This window comes from Carcharhinus amblyrhynchos, chromosome 6 (assembly GCF_965287045.1).
Source record: "Carcharhinus amblyrhynchos chromosome 6, sCarAmb.v2.hapA, whole genome shotgun sequence".
NCBI classification, from domain to species: domain Eukaryota; kingdom Metazoa; phylum Chordata; class Chondrichthyes; order Carcharhiniformes; family Carcharhinidae; genus Carcharhinus; species Carcharhinus amblyrhynchos.
Window position 1 is genome coordinate 117,704,384 of NC_137329.1, and position 15,684 is coordinate 117,720,067.

Below are 15,684 nucleotides of genomic sequence, written 5' to 3' on the forward strand. Positions count from 1 at the left end.
TATACGAATCTGGTGGAATTCTTTGAGGAGGTGACAAAAACGGTTGACAATGGGCAAGCCGTTGATGTCATCTATATGGATTTCAGTAAGGCGTTTGACAAAGTCCCTCATGGTAGGCTGGTAGAAAAGGTTAAGGCGCATGGGATACGGGGTCAGGTAGCTAGGTGGATTGAGAACTGGCTGGGCAATAGGAGACAGAGGGTAGTTGTGGAGGGGACTTTGTCCAGCTGGAGGCCAGTGACCAGTGGTGTGCCACAGGGCTCGGTACTGGGACCTCTCCTCTTTGTAGTCTACATAAATGACTTGGAAGAGAGCGTAGGTGGTGTGATCAGCAAGTTTGCTGATGACACCAAGATGGCAGGGTTGGCGGGTACTGAACTGGATTGTCAGGTGATACAACAGGATATAGATAGGTTGGTGCATTGGGCAGATAGGTGGCAGATGGAATTTAATCCTGACAAATGCGAGGTGATGCAGTTTGGAAGGAATAATGTAGAGAGGAGCTATGTGATTAAAGGTAGACAAATTAGGAGTATAGAAACACAGAGGGACCTGGGAGTGCAGGTTCACAAATCCATGAAGGTTGTGACACAAGTGGAGAATGTTGTCAGGAAGGCTTATGGAATGCTAGCCTTTATAGGAAGAGGTATAGAGTTTAAAAGCTGCCGTCTAATGCTTCAGTTGTATAGAACGTTGGTTAGACCGCATTTGGAGTACTGCGTCCAGTTCTGGTCACCTTACTACCGGAAGGACGTGGAGGCTCTGGAAAGGGTGCAGAGGAGGTTTACCAGGATGTTGCCTGGCATGGAGGGGTTGGGTTACGAGGAAAGGTTGGAGAAACTGGGACTGTTCTCTTTGGAAAGACGGAGATTGAGGGGTGACATGATAGAGGTATACAAGATACTGAAGGGAATAGACAGGGTCAATAGTGAGAGACTGCTCCCTAGATTGGTTACGAATACAAGAGGACATGATTTAAGGGTGAGGGGGGAGAGGTATAATTTGGATATGAGAGGAAGGTTCTTTACGCAGAGAGTAGTGGGGGTATGGAACGCGCTACCGAGTGGGGTGGTGGAGGCGGGAACGTTGGACTCGTTTAAGGTTCAGTTAGATAGGCACATGAGTGAAACGAGGATGGAGGGTTATGGTAGGGGTTATTGAATAAGGGTTAGAACCTCGGGAGACACCGGAAAGGCAGGCTTGTGATTAACGTTTTTGTCTTTTCACTCCGCAGGTGGAGGTCCACCTCGTTGTCAAATGAGGGGCATGCACACGGTGGGTCGTGCGTGGGCTGCTCCTGGAGGTTCCGGGAGTGGCCTAGTACTTCGTGTCGGTGTGTGTGCTTGATCCTGGACCGGTAGACGGGTGCCGCAACAGCTCTGTGACTAGCACTGCTAGCTGTGCAGATACATGGATTTGGGCCTGTGTCTGTGGGAGTTTGTGCATTCTCCCTGTGGTTGCGTGGGTTTCCTCCGGGCGCTCCGGTTTCCTCCCACACCCCAAAGATGTGCTCTTAGGCTGATTGGTTTTACCAAATTGACACTATTCTCCCCTGAATCTGGCTAAGTCAGGGGTTCTATTTGTAGATACGCAGGGTAGAATAGGTGTAGGGTGATGCGGCAGCGCGGGCTTGTTGGGCCGAAGGGCCTGTTTCCCGTGCTGGGTTGTTCTTTGTTATATGCTTTCTACTTTTGATTTCTGGAGCACCCAGCATGTACTACATGATTATGTTGGCTGTAAGTACATCATCATCCATGTTGGAAGCTGAAGCTGCTAGGCTTACTTAAATTATTGATTTAAAATTATTCACGATGAAGGAGAAGCACTCCAAAAGCTCATGATTCCAAATAAACCTGTTGGACTTTAACCTGGTGTTGTGAAACTTCTTTCTGTACTTGCCTTTCAATCTATGAATCTTTTCAGATGTTTCGGTAAAATTTGTATGATGATGTTAACAGCTGAGAGATATACGAAATATAATTCCAGTTAATATTGTTTACAGTCTGAAAAACTCCCTTAATAATTGTGTGGTTTCACACTGTGATCCCTTGGTCTATTTACCGGCTTACATTTTTTGTGCAGTCACATGGCATACTAAATAATGATTAAAATTGAGAGTTGTTGCAGAACTGAATTTGACTTTCTTTTCATCAGCATCTTGTGTGGATTCTGGGTTTGAAACCTGCAAGTGGAGGTGCTCTGAAACCAGGCAGGTCTGTTGAAGGACCGAGCACTGTAAGTAACGATGTCCTATTTGATGTGAGATTCAAATTCACTTAGCTTTCTATCAAAATATTTCTTTTCTATGTCTCTTTTCTATGTCTGGTCTTTGGTTCTCTGTTAAAACTTCAATTAATAACTTTTATCAAGTTTAAAATGGTTAATTTGTACGTGTTAAACATCAGTTGGAATATAATGGCTTTGAGGGATCTTAAATTGAAATTTAGCAGTAACGTTTGAGCTGCATTCTGCTGTCAGGCCTTTACAGCACCATATGAGCTTGTTAAAATTAGTTGTTTTGTTCATGCTGCATACTGTTGTATAGATAACAAATTTATGGTTTTAACCCCCTTTAGGTTTTGACTACTGCTGTCATGAGTGATTTACCAGTGATTTCAAACATACTTTCAAGACTATTCGAGAGTTCCCAGTGAGAACCATCTCTTAATAAGACAAAATTAGTAATTTATAATGCGCTGTTGCAAACAGTTTATAACTGGTGTGTTAAATCTCATTTGAAGGTATCTTGATGATGTCTCACTCCATCATTTGATAAATGCTCTGTGCTCCTTATCAACCGAAGCCATGGATATGGCATTTTGGAACAACAAGGTACGAATGGGAAAGTATCCATTGTTGGTGACTTGTGATGTTTATAGATACCACAATGGTTTCTATATAAATGGGCAAATGTTCTTGCTACTGAGGTTTCTGTTTTGCTGTAAGTCGCTCACAGAAAATTTGGAACTGAGTTACGAAAAAAAATTGTTAAATACGAAAAATGCAACTCTCAGACACTTGGCTTTCCTGTCTCACCCTGCCCACTGATAGGCGGAGCAAGCTGGTAAAATCGTGTGAGAGCTGAGAAATCAGGAACCCGCTCAATATCTCCGCTCTCGTGATCTTGAGAGGCAGATTTTTGGCGAGGTCAGCCTCCCTCTGGAAATGGGCGAGACGCTGAATAATTTATTCAAATTTAATGTGATTTTAATTTACATCTGCTTAGCAAGCCCGCGCTGAATCGTCCAGGCTCACGTGCCTTAATGGCCTCCCTAAGAGAGACTGTCTTTGATGAGAAAAACTCCTTCCTATGAACGACGAACAGTTGTGTTGGCCTTGCCAATGGAACCAGAGGCCATTGGGGCCCCCAGGAAGGCTGAGGGCAAACCCCACAAATTCTCCTCTCCAGCAATCGCCGGGTCTCACGGCCAACTGTAAGCCCCACACTGCATGGACATGTAACCCTGGCCGCTAGAATGATTGCACCTGTCTCTCACCGATTTGACTGCGATGCAGAGTGGCAGTGGGCCCCCTTCTCCATGACTGGGCTGCCCCTTCAGGCCCTGCCTCTAATAGCCCACTGTCTAGCCCATATTTTCAATGCCTTATGCCCATAAGATTGGGGTGCAATCCCATTTTCATGCTAGCTGTGCTTAGAATCATTCTCATAAAATTCCACCCATTTGGGAATTTATTTTAATGTTATTCTGAAGCACTGTTTTGTAAACCACATTCTGTACTTCCTCCTGAACTTCTATTGATAAACTTGACACAGTAACTTGTTACCCCCCTCCCCCACCTGCCAAGGTTTAGCAACTTTATTAGGTATTCAGTGAGATATTAACCTGATAAAATGGCTCTCGCCATTTTTTCCTAGTAACTACTGACAGGTGTTTCCATTTTTTGTCATCCAATGACCATAGTCTGGCATTACAGAAGTGAATAATTACACTTCAAAGATGAGGTTTTACCTGAAGAGCTATTTCTTTGACTTAATTCAGTTTCCTTTTAAGAGCATTATGAGTAAACTTAACCCCCAAAATATCTTGACCCTCAATTGTTACGTTAACTTCTGTAATTCTTTGGAATGATATTGTTGCAGTGAATTTAGTAACAAAGCACTGAATGCCAATATTTAAAAAGGATTTTGTGTGTCAGACCTTGTTTAAACTGTCAAATAGTTTTCCAGATACATCTATCCAAAATCCATTTTGAGCATCCCACGTTTTTGATGTCCAAATATTTCTTGCATTTGGAATTTAGGAACATGCATTGGTCATTCAGCTGTTTGATCCTGTTCTTCCATTCAATTAAATCATGGCTGTAAACTCCATCTATCCACCTTGTTTCCATATCCCCCTAATACTCTCGTTTGGCAAAAGTCTATCAATCTAAGTTTTGATGTTATCAGTTGACCCGCTCCCCTGTTGCACCCAAATTTCAGTCGATTTTTGTGCGGGTTCCAAATTTCCACTACGCTTTGTGTGGATAAGTGTTTCCTGACATCGTCATTGGACAGCCGAATTCTAATGTTAAGGTTATGCCCATGTGTTCAGAACTTTACCAGAGAAATAGTTTCTCTATCCTATCCACTCCATTGGTCATTTAAATTAGATAACCTCACATATTTAATATTCAAGGGATTGCAGGCCTAGTCTGGATAACTACTCATAATTTAACTCTTTTAGCCCTGGTATAATTCTGGTGAATCTGCTTTATTTATGATAATTTATTTATTCTTGGATTAGGAGCCTTCCCTATTTGCTGTTGCTAAGTTGTTAGAAACTGGATTGGTGAACATGCACCGAATTGAGATTCTCTGGAGGCCTTTAACAGGACACCTTTTGGAGGTAAAACTTTTAATGTCTTGTGTTGTTACGGACAAAGGGGGAGTGATAAACTGAAACCCCCAATTCTCTTCCCTCCCTGTCTAATCGGTATGGTTTTGGAAAGGGGATTACGTGTGTGTTAACCTGTTGAAAATGTAGCTGATTTGAAAAATAGGACCAAGCTCATATGGGTTTAAATAAAGAGGATTATTTATTCACACATTGACCCCAAAAATGTATACACCGTGTCAATCACTCGCGCACACATCACGCGTGCATATGTGCACGCTCACACTCACATGCTCTCGTGCGCACACGCCCACGAGTGCTGTGCGCCTGTGCATATATGTGTGCGTGTAACAAGTTTTGACATCAGACTTGGAGACTGTTTTAAGATTTATAGCCTTCAGGCTCTTAGAGCTAAAGAGAAGACAGCCATTTGCTGCAGCTGCTTTCTTTTTGGGTGTCTTCTACAGATGTTGAGATCTTTCTGGGGGTTCAGAAAAAAACTTGTTAATTTCAGCTGGTTTCAGCCATATGACAAATTGTCCATCTAGAATGGCTTAGCTGAAAGCTGTGGAGTTGGGATGATGGGTGAGTTGTTCATACTGAAGATGAATTGGTTTCTGCCCAGCTCTCATTGTTAGGGTTCCAAGTCAGAAACGTGGAGTCTGGCCTTGCGTTTTGGTAGATCCCCGTACAACAGGAAATGTGCATTCCACAAATACTATTAATCTCGACATGCCCAGCTCAGGGAGGTGCCTCACCCAGAGTGATGCAATCAAAAATAAGAGCAGAAAATGCTGGAAAAACTCAGCAGGTCTGGCAGCATCTGTGGAGAGAGAAACAGAGTTAATGTTTCGAGACCAGTTAGGAACTTTCCGGACTCTGCAGTATGAGTTCAAGTTGCGACCGTCATCTGACACTTTGCAGCCAACTTAGCAGTTTTTAAATAAAGGTCAGTTCCAAAAACTTCTATCCAGAGACAGGATCCATATTTAAAGTTCTAGATTTAACGTGCCTATACCGGGTATAACAATGAATTTATTGATAACAAACTTGTATCAGAGAGTATGAATATTTTTAATTCAGAAAATATTATGCTTCCCACCTGTTGGTTTTAATATTATTTTGATATGGAACAGCAAGTTGATTAGAGCATCCAGTCCTGATATTTCAGAAAGGTGAGTGGAAGAATTCTATTAAAATTAAAATGTCAAATGCTTTTTGCAAATAACACATTTGCACATTGCCAGACACTCTCAGAAATAAATTGTGTTGTGTGTAAAAAAAAAACTGAAAAGAATTATTTACAAGCCTGCAACTAAATGGATTTGAATACAAGAGTTTCCAAATGAAATAATCAAATGAGCATCCCACAAAAAGAAATTGAAAAGTCATATTTTACCTTCCAGTAAGCATGGTTCCAAGGCAAATTATCCTGGAATTAGTCTCAACTTGGCCAGACAGGCAGTAAGAAAGATATGGAAGCAAATTCAGCACCATTCCAACACAGTCTAAGGCACATGTTCAGCTTTGGGTTGTTGAGAGGGTATATTGAGCTTCATGTAACCCCCTGTAACTGAGATGGAAATGCCTGTTGTTATTGTTAAGAGGAAAATATTCCCTTTTTCTGTCTGCATATAATTTAAAGGCTGAACATAACTATTAAGCAGGAACATCCTGTTCAGAACAGATATAATACCCAAGGGCTTGGTACAGGACAGAATTTTTTTGTTTTATTATTCTGAAATAGCAAAAATCCTAAACATCTAATAGTCATGAGTGTTGCAATGAATCTCTACGATAAATCAAAGCATTCATTTAGAAGTAAATATTTCCTTCACACTGTTTCCAGGTGGAGCATTTTGAATTATTGACCTTACTGTGTTCTTTGTGTCAACTTCATGCTGTCCCTTTCTGTTTTCCTTCCTATCGCTTCCTCTTGTTGTCTTTCGCAGAAGGTAAGTCCTTCCCCATTATCTAAGCATCCTTGACACAGTTTTTGTCCTGAAGCCTTCTACTTTAGTTATCATCATAAACACATTACCCCCTTTGTTCTACTAACAAATTCCCCCAATTCAATGTTTTGAATGTATACTGTATTCAAATAGTGCTGTGCTGCTGTATAATATATTCACGGTGGAGGATATGAATCTGGAAAAGTAATGGAATGAGCTTGACCTTCAAATCTAGGAAGGAAGAACTCTGAGAACTCTTTTAATAGTACTGGGAAATTGAGATCTCGCAGTATGAGACAAGACTTCATTCTGGTATTTGTTTGTAGAGTTCAATATGTTTCCCAGGACTCCTTGGAATTACACTAAGAAGTACTGGGTATATCCAGAATTGGAGTAATCTAAATAATTGCAGAATAACAAATATCTAGAAATGCTTTTGTTAAAATAAACCTAAGGGTAAGAAGGAATTTGCATTCAAGCAGCATCTTTCACATCGACAAGATGTTCCCAAGCACTTCACCTTCAACAAAATGTTGCACAACTTTTGAAATGTAGCCATTGATATACAGAAAGATGTCACTATCCATGTGTGCACATTGAAATTTTACAAGTAAGAAATAAATGCATTGACAAATAATCTCTCTGTGGTGTTGGGTGAGGGATGAATGTTGGCCAAGACACTTGGAGAACTCCATGCTCTTTTGAAATAGTGCCATGGAATCTTTCATGTGTGCCTGAATAGGCAGACAGCCTCTCTTAAAGACTGCACCTTCAAAGATGCTGAATTGCCTGCTCTTCTAGAGTGGGAGCACAATCCTTTGAGGCTGAACTGGGAGTAGTAGCACTGAGCCAAGTTGACAGTAAACCCAACAGGAGTCAATTTCCTAATAAAGCAACTTGAAGGTAAAGGATATCTCATTTTTCCAAGCAAATGTTAATGCTGAGTACAGAAGACTTAAAGCTTGCGCAGCTAAGCGAAAGAACATTTCAAACTTGCCACGATAAGTAGGATATTCTTTGAAAATTTGGTTCCAGCTTGATTTTGTTAATTAAAATATTACTAATTAATAAAATTATTTTAATGAAAATTTTAACAATTCCCATTTTCTCTGCCACTTATTGCCCCACCCATCTCTCCTCTCCACCTGAGTTCCACATGTTGGCACTGACGTCACAATTCATAGGATAATATTTCAGTGAAAGGAATTCTCTATGATTTTGCCCTGCTAAAACTAGGTGTGCTAGAGCAGCTCTCACTGCCACTCCAACTCAACGCCGATTGTGCAAAGAACCTGGGACCATGTGTGGCTGAGCTGCTCATTGTATAAACTCACTGAGCAATCTGTGGAGTCAGAAACAAGCCTCCAAGTGAATTAAACATGCAGATCAATATTTCATTGCAAATGCTGCAGAATTAATAAACCTCCATTGGACAATAACTGCTCTTAATTTGAAATTGCATAATTTTGAGTTATTTATACTTCAAAAAATGGTAAGTACTAAATTCCTAATTTGAGTTGTTTACATGGTTTGAAAAATAATGAATTAAGCACAGAAATCATAATGCTTTTGTAAAGAACCAAACATGTATGGGATCTGAGTGCTCACGTTAAAACTGGGCACATATCACTTGACATTAAAATTAATGAATTCCAGAACCTTTTGTCAGACCGACATTTAAACAGAACAGATCCCACGAATGATTTCAGTGATATTTCCAAAAAAGGTGGGACCCTGCCCTTTGCAGGAATTCTTCTTTAAGTAAAAGAATGTATAGCTCAGTAATAGAAAGTATCCTGTGATTATTACACATGGGTATTTTCATTCGCTTGAAATATCATTTCGGTGGTTTTTAAAATTATTACCTGCTCTCTGAACAAATTGTATATTGCAAGAGCCTGTTGTAAATGTCATAGCCATGAAGAAATTAAGCTGTCATCAATTACAATTTAAGTTAGCAACCAATTTCAAAGTATCAGTAAAATATGATTTGTGGAACATTGTTCCTTCAGCTCCTAGTTTGTAGTAGGTGCTTCCTTGTTCCTGGGACGTTGTGTATAGATGTACTTAGTTGTATGAGATGTGTCAGCTGCTACTTCACAGCGCCAGGACTTGGGTTTGATTCTAGCTTTGGGTCACTATGTGCAGTTTGCACATTCCCCCCGTGTCAGCATGTGTCTCCTCTGGGTGCTCCAGTTTCCTCCCACAGTCCAAAGATGTGCGGTTAAGGTGTTTTGTCCATGCTAAATTGCCCTTTGTATCCAGGATGTGCAGGTGAGGCGCATTGGACATGATGAATGCGTAGGGTTACTTCGTTAGAGCAGGGGATTGGGCCTAGGTAGCCTGCTGTTTCGGAGAGCCAGTGCAGACTTGATGGACCGAATACCTCTTCTGCACTGCAGGGATTCTGTGATTCTAAGATGTGACACCACTTACAGACTGCATTTATGTTATTACAGCATAGGTGAAAGTGGCATTGCTGTGCCCTGCCACCATTGCCGGATGCTTGGAAGCATTTCTGCTGCCATGCATTTCCTGCTGATCAGGAGCTGCAAACGCAGAAGTAAAAGAGCCATCTTGTGGCTTCTCTCAAAGTGGAAAAGAAATGTCCTGCCACCATAGTTGTGGTGTGAGTATACCTTGATCACTTCCGAGTTTACTTCTTCACTCAAAGGGTGGTGAATCTCTGGAATTCTCTGCCCGTTGAAGTGGTGGAGGCTACCTCGCTAAATATATTTAAGACACGGGTAGATAGGTTTTTGACAGACAAGAGAATTAAGGGTTATGGGGAAAAAGCGGGAAAGTGGAACTGAGCCACTTCAGATCAGCCATGATCTTATTGAATGGCGGGGCAGGCTTCAAGGGCTAGATGGCCTACTCCTGCTCCTAATTCTTATGTTCTTATGTTTAGGAAGTTATCCAGGTTCTTTAGATTTACTAACAAGTTTAACATGTCCTACTGGGAACTTTTATGCTGACATCAACATATGGTGGGTGTACAGAACAGTTAGTATTAGTTGCAGTGTGGTATTTTCACAAGATATAAAATCCCACTTGGGACTGAAAGTTACAAGGGAGTGCTTTTAGTGTATTTCTAGCAAGTTGTTGATGATCTGTTGATTTAACGAAAAGTTGTTTTTATTTTTAAATGCTATTGATAATCCTAAAAGCACATAACGATTAAAAAAAGTCATAGGTTCCCTGGTAGCAATAGTGTGCTTGTAGAGTTGTGAGGGTGAAGAGTTTGTCATGTAAACTGTTAAACTTTGGATTAATTATATAAATTTCATCTCCTGCTTGTGGTGTGCATTCAACATTTCAAACACACAAACTGGATTTTACTTGTGGATCTGTTTGCATTTTTCTTTTGAAAATGACGCTAATTTTATCAGTGAGCTAATGGGCGTATTCATGCTAAGTTTCTTGAAATGTTTGGCTCTTGCTTTATAGTTCAGTGTTTCCTTTTTTTATTTGGTTCACAGGTGTGCCAACACCCAAATGCCAGGATGCGGGAGATGGGAGCAGAAGCTGTGACGGCTTTGATAAAAGCTGGATTGTCTTTTAAACATGATCCTCCGCTGTCACAAAATCAGGTTAGGTAATCAAGGGGAAGAATGAGCAAGAATAGACTTTACGGCCCATTCACTCGGATGCTGCCATTGATCAGAGGACAGAAGAAATGTATTTTGCCCGGGGCCCAATGGCAACCTAGCATGCACTTCTGTTGCTCTTGTTACATTTCTTATTTATGGAAGGACACGGTTCCAATCGGGCCTCCCTCCTTAACTGATCCCAGAACAAATCCATTCCCATTGGAAATTTGTCATTTCAGCCAAATGTAATGAAGTAGCACAGGTTGCAGTTGGAACACCATCACTGACTTGAGTGGTTATGAGACCTAAGGCAGATTGTGAAGGGTCCTTGCTGTGATCAGCCCTTTTACTTACAATGGATCATTAGCGAGCTGCAGTTTTGAAGCTAATCTTGCATGGTTTTGTGATGATTTTTGGACATTCTTTGCCTGCAGGAGTAATTTTTGCACAAATGTCTGTGGCTAATGGCCAAAACTTATTTTCAATTTGCTGAGCAAAACCATTTAAGATACACATGTACAAAATTAAAGCTGTTTCTGTGACCCATAAAATTTGCCTTATTTAAACTTAATTGATTTATACCCAGCTTAAACTTGGTGAAGGAATATTTTCCAACATTAATTCACGTGTTCAAAGCACCAATTTTACTGCAAATCTGGAAATTTGTAGCAGATGATCAGTGTGTTGCAATTCTGTCTAAGTTGAGTGATGGAATTTTAACACATAAACAACTCAGATTTATATAAATATTGACATCCTTGGTTTGGATCATTTGGTTAATGCAGCACGCAGCTGAACCATGCAAACCCATGCAAAACACTGGATCCCAAGTGAAGTCAAGAACAGCCTTAGCTGTGATTCTTTCTGCAGCAAAATAGCCAGGCAACAGTCGTTGGACTTTTGGTTGAGAAGACACCAAAGGATACCCAACCTTCATGCACCTGTACGTCTGCATGGGCCACTACCTTCGGGGGTTAACCGACTGAACTTCATTTTTCTTTAAATTTAAAATGTGCTGTCTAACCTTTTGTTTTTGACGAGGGTATCTTTGTTATTGGAGAAATTGAGTGAATTTCTAGTGAGAAATTGTTGAATTTCTGAAGTCCTAAATTCATTGTCCATAGATTCTGTATTAATAGTTGTTTGCTCGTACAGAATTTTAATATTGTCAAAGCTTTTATTTTGCGCTCATCAGGACAAAAACAGTAATGCCAAGTTTCAAACAAATTCTCCTGTAATATAAATTCCTGTAACTGTTTAAAATTTAACTTTGTTGCATTTGTCCTGATGAATGCAAGACAAAAATGTTCAGCAACATGTCTCTTTGCAGTATTATTCCGATTCCATTTTTTTCCATAATTCGCATTAGAAGTTGCATTCCTTGACAAGGTCTTATTTCTCAGTGGCCTTTGGGCTTTGTTTCCTCTGAATTTCTTTTTGCATTTCTACACAGAGGCTGCAGTTGCTGTTGCTTAACCCCCTGAAGGAGTTGTCCAATATTGTGCACCCTGACATCCGACAGAAACAATTAGAGTGCGTGCTTCAGATCCTGCAGAATGAAGGAGACAGCCTGGGCCCCGGCTGGCCGTTGGTGCTCGGAGTCATAGAAGCAATCCGAAATGACCAAGGGTCAGTAGGAGCTATTCTTTTCTTTTCCAGTTGTCTCTGTCCTTCCACATGCGATAGCTGAAATCTGCATCAGCATGTCCACCCATTACAAATTGGTATCTGAATTGCTCTGGTTCTTTTTCACGCCATTGTATGATCATGGAGAGGTGTTATAAACTTAATGAGACGGATCTAGAGAGTGTGGCCCTCAGTTCTAGATTGACCTGAGGGCTACAGGCCCATCGACTTCTGAAGATAGAAGGACTTGAGATTTTAAGCAAAGGATATGGGACCTTGGGCTTCATAAATAAAGGTGTTGAATACAAAAGCAGGGAAATAAGGCTGAACCTTCTATAAAGTTTTTTGGTTAAGGCCCAGACTGAGTATTGCATCCAGTTCTGATCGCCACACTTTAGAAGGATGTGAAGATCTTTGAGAGGATGCAGAGGAGATTTACCAGGCTAGTTCCAGGAATGAAGGGATTTTAGCCACGAAGTTAGTTTGGAAAAGCTATGGTTGTTCTCCTTGGAACAAAAGCGATTGAGGGAAGACTTGGAAGTATGCAAAATTATGACAGGTTTGGATATGACTGACCAGGAAAATTGTTCCCATTAGCTGACTGTACAAGGACCAGAGTGCCCAGATTTAAAATTTTGGACAAGAGATACAGGGATAATGTGAGAAAGAAATATTTTATGCAGCAGGTGGTAATATCCTGATAATTGCTGTCCACAAGGAAGTGGAAATAATCAATGATTTCAGAACAAAATTGAATGCTTGCTTAGAGAAGTCAGGGCAAAGGGATCGAGCAAAAGAATGGGAATCGCTGGATTTCACCATGGGGCGGCACAGCTCACATGGCCTGGGTCCCAGGTTCAATTCCGACCTCTGGTCACTCTCTGTGGAGTTTGCACATTCTCCCTGTGTCAGCGTGGGTTTCCTCCGGGTGTTCTGGTTTCCCCTCCCGGGCCAAAGATGTGCAGGTCAGGTTGATTGGCCATGCTAAATTGACCCTAGTGTCAGGGGGATTAGCAGGGTAAATGTGTGGGTTTACAGGAATAGGACTTAGTTGGGATTGTGGTTGGTACTGACTCGATGGGTTGAGTGGCCTCCTTCTCTATGATTCTTTGGCTATCTTGGATTCTACATGCTGTATTAGCTCGGTTGGCTGGACAGCATGTGGTTTGATTTATTATCGTCACATGTATTAGACAGTGAAAAGTATTGTTTCTTGCACACTATACAGACAAAACATACTGTTCATAGAGAAGAAAGGGAGTGCAGAATGATAAAAAAAATGGAATTAGAGGATATACTGGCCACAGTTTGCAAAAAGTCACCATGCTCCGGCGCCACCTTCAGTTTTGGTTTGTGAAACAGTTTTTAAGTAAAGGATATGGGTCCTTGGCTTCATAAATAGAGGTTTGAGTACAAACGCAAGAAAATTAGGCTGAACCTTTAAGATTTTGGTTAAGAACCAAATTGAGTTTTGCATCAAAATACAGAGTGATGTCAACAGTGTGGATTCAATTCGCTTACTGGCAGCGGTTATTCATGAGGCCAGTCTTCTTAGCCTCGTCCCTTGCCTGAGGTGTGGTGATCCTCAGGTTAAATTGCCACCAGTCAGTTCTTCTCCTCAAAAGGGAGAGTAGCCTATGGTCATCCGGGACTATGGCAACTTTACCTGTACTCCTGTAAAGCACCTTCAGACATTTCACTACATTAAAGATGGTATATATAAATGCAAGTTGTTCTTGGAAAAGCTCCAGAAGCTGTAAGTAACTCATATTTTATTTCTGATGCCAAAACCTGGCACTTCCTTAACATATCAGGAGACTGATTTATTACTTTCTGATCCATAAGCACTGCCTCTAGAGGGTGCAAATCTAATTAGGATAGGATTTTAATCCTTGGAATTTATTGTCATTTAAATACTTTCCTCCAGTAACAAAATGATTTCATTTGGATAATAGATGACTTTCTTTCTCTTTGCAGAGAATCTCTAATCCGCACAGCCTTCCAGTGCTTGCAGTTGGTGGTGACTGATTTTCTTCCTACCATGCCCAGCACCTGCCTTCAGATTGTTGTGGATGTAGCTGGCAGTTTTGGGCTTCAGAATCAGGAGCTGAACATCAGTCTGACATCAATAGGGCTTTTGGTAAGTTGTCATCAATATGAACTTCATCCTTCAATGTAAGTGCAGATTGCACCCCATAGTACGTGGTCAATGCATGTCATTTTAAAGGCAAGCGTAGGTGAAGAGTGATAAGGATTTGTTAGTGGGCGGGGATGTGTTAGATTGGGGAGAGGATGTTTATGTTGAACATAAATGCCAGTCCAGTTGGGCAGAAAGGCTTGTTTCTTGCTGTAAACACTTCGGAACATTTTTCTAGTGTAGCATTCCAAACTTTCAGTCCTGAACTTTAGTGCAGCTAAAATGGAGTCAAAGTCATTGCTAACTCTTCAGTGAGATTGGGTTTGACTCCACAGCATAAGATTGTCTATAATCAAAGAGAATGGATGGTTGGGAGTTAGAAAGTTAAGCTCTTGTGCAATGGAAGAACTGCTACTTTGAGATTGTCCAATTTGCTTCACAGTGTATCTTAAATCTAAAATAAAAACAAAATCCTACAGATCCAAAATAAAAACAGCAAGTTTTGGAAAAACTGAACAGGTCTGGCAGCATGCGTGCCAAGAGAAGCAGAGTTAACGTTTCAAGTCCAATATGACTCTTTTTCTGACAAAGAGCCATATCAGACTCAAACCGTTATTTCTTAAATCCAGTTAGGATTAGCCTGTGTCTGAATTTGGGTGAATGTACCAAAAGCAGAATTAGCTTCCAGTTGCCAGCACTGAGATTCATTTTTACTTGAGTATTAAACTATTCATTTTTAAAACAATAATTGCAGAGATAACTTGCTGTTAATAATGCTAAGCCATACCTTTTAAGCAGGGGTGATTGTTTTACTCTTTTCCCAGTAATGTCAGAATCTAATAAATGTCTGATCTAATGATTACATTTTACACTTAATAACTTGTGTTGCACCTGGTTGAAGTCTTAAGAAATTGGCAATTCTTGGTGCCTTTGGTAGCCACGAACTGTTAATGTGGTCAAGATTCAGCTGAGATTCACCTACATCTTGCATTTTGTTGGTGCCCATCTCTATATCTGGGCTGTAGCTACTGCTCCATCTCAAACAAATCTACTGAAAAGATGAAGATTTAATTTTAGCTAACTTTTTTAAAAAAGATGTGGCTTATTTAATGCCTACCTTAGAATCATAGAATCCCTGCAGTACAGATGGAGGCCATTTGGCACATTGAGTCTGTACTGACCATATCCCACCCAGGCCCTGTTCCTTAACTCCACACATGTACTCTGCTAATCCCCGACACTAGAGTCAATTTAACATGGCCAATCAACCTAACTTGCACATCTTTAGACTGTGGAAGGAAACCAGAGCACCTGGAGGAAACCCAGGCAGACATGGGGAGGAAGTGCAAACTCCATGCAGACCGTGACCTGAGGCCAGAATTGAATTTGGGTCCCAGGCACTATGAGGTAGCAATGCTAACCACTGTGCCACCTTGCCACCTTTAACCTTCTATTAATAACTTGGAGCATTGATCTATTACAAGAAGAACTGTGAATTAGATATTTTGCTTCTGATCTACAATAATTGTTTTCATGTT

General features: G+C 40.8%; 1 protein-coding gene and 1 long non-coding RNA gene across 3 annotated transcripts in view; one reads left to right on the plus strand and one right to left on the minus strand.

Moving 5' to 3' along the window:
• mon2 (MON2 homolog, regulator of endosome-to-Golgi trafficking) overlaps positions 1–15,684 on the plus strand; it is a 141,200-nt gene that overhangs the window by 96,051 nt on the left and 29,465 nt on the right. For both annotated transcript variants that reach the window (XM_080191284.1, XM_080191286.1), the window contains exons 17-23: positions 2,155–2,235; positions 2,577–2,650; positions 2,742–2,832; positions 4,749–4,850; positions 10,273–10,383; positions 11,837–12,012; positions 13,987–14,149. In XM_080191284.1, coding sequence (XP_080047410.1) covers positions 2,155–2,235; positions 2,577–2,650; positions 2,742–2,832; positions 4,749–4,850; positions 10,273–10,383; positions 11,837–12,012; positions 13,987–14,149 — 798 coding nt within the window. The remainder of the gene's footprint in view (positions 1–2,154; positions 2,236–2,576; positions 2,651–2,741; positions 2,833–4,748; positions 4,851–10,272; positions 10,384–11,836; positions 12,013–13,986; positions 14,150–15,684) is intronic.
• The window catches only part of LOC145344249 (uncharacterized), an 82,635-nt gene continuing 72,033 nt past the window's right edge, over positions 5,083–15,684 (minus strand). The window contains exons 3-4 of the long non-coding RNA XR_013886847.1: positions 6,238–6,411; positions 5,083–5,661 (exon numbers count right to left, since the gene is read on the minus strand). This is a non-coding gene — a long non-coding RNA (uncharacterized LOC145344249). The remainder of the gene's footprint in view (positions 5,662–6,237; positions 6,412–15,684) is intronic.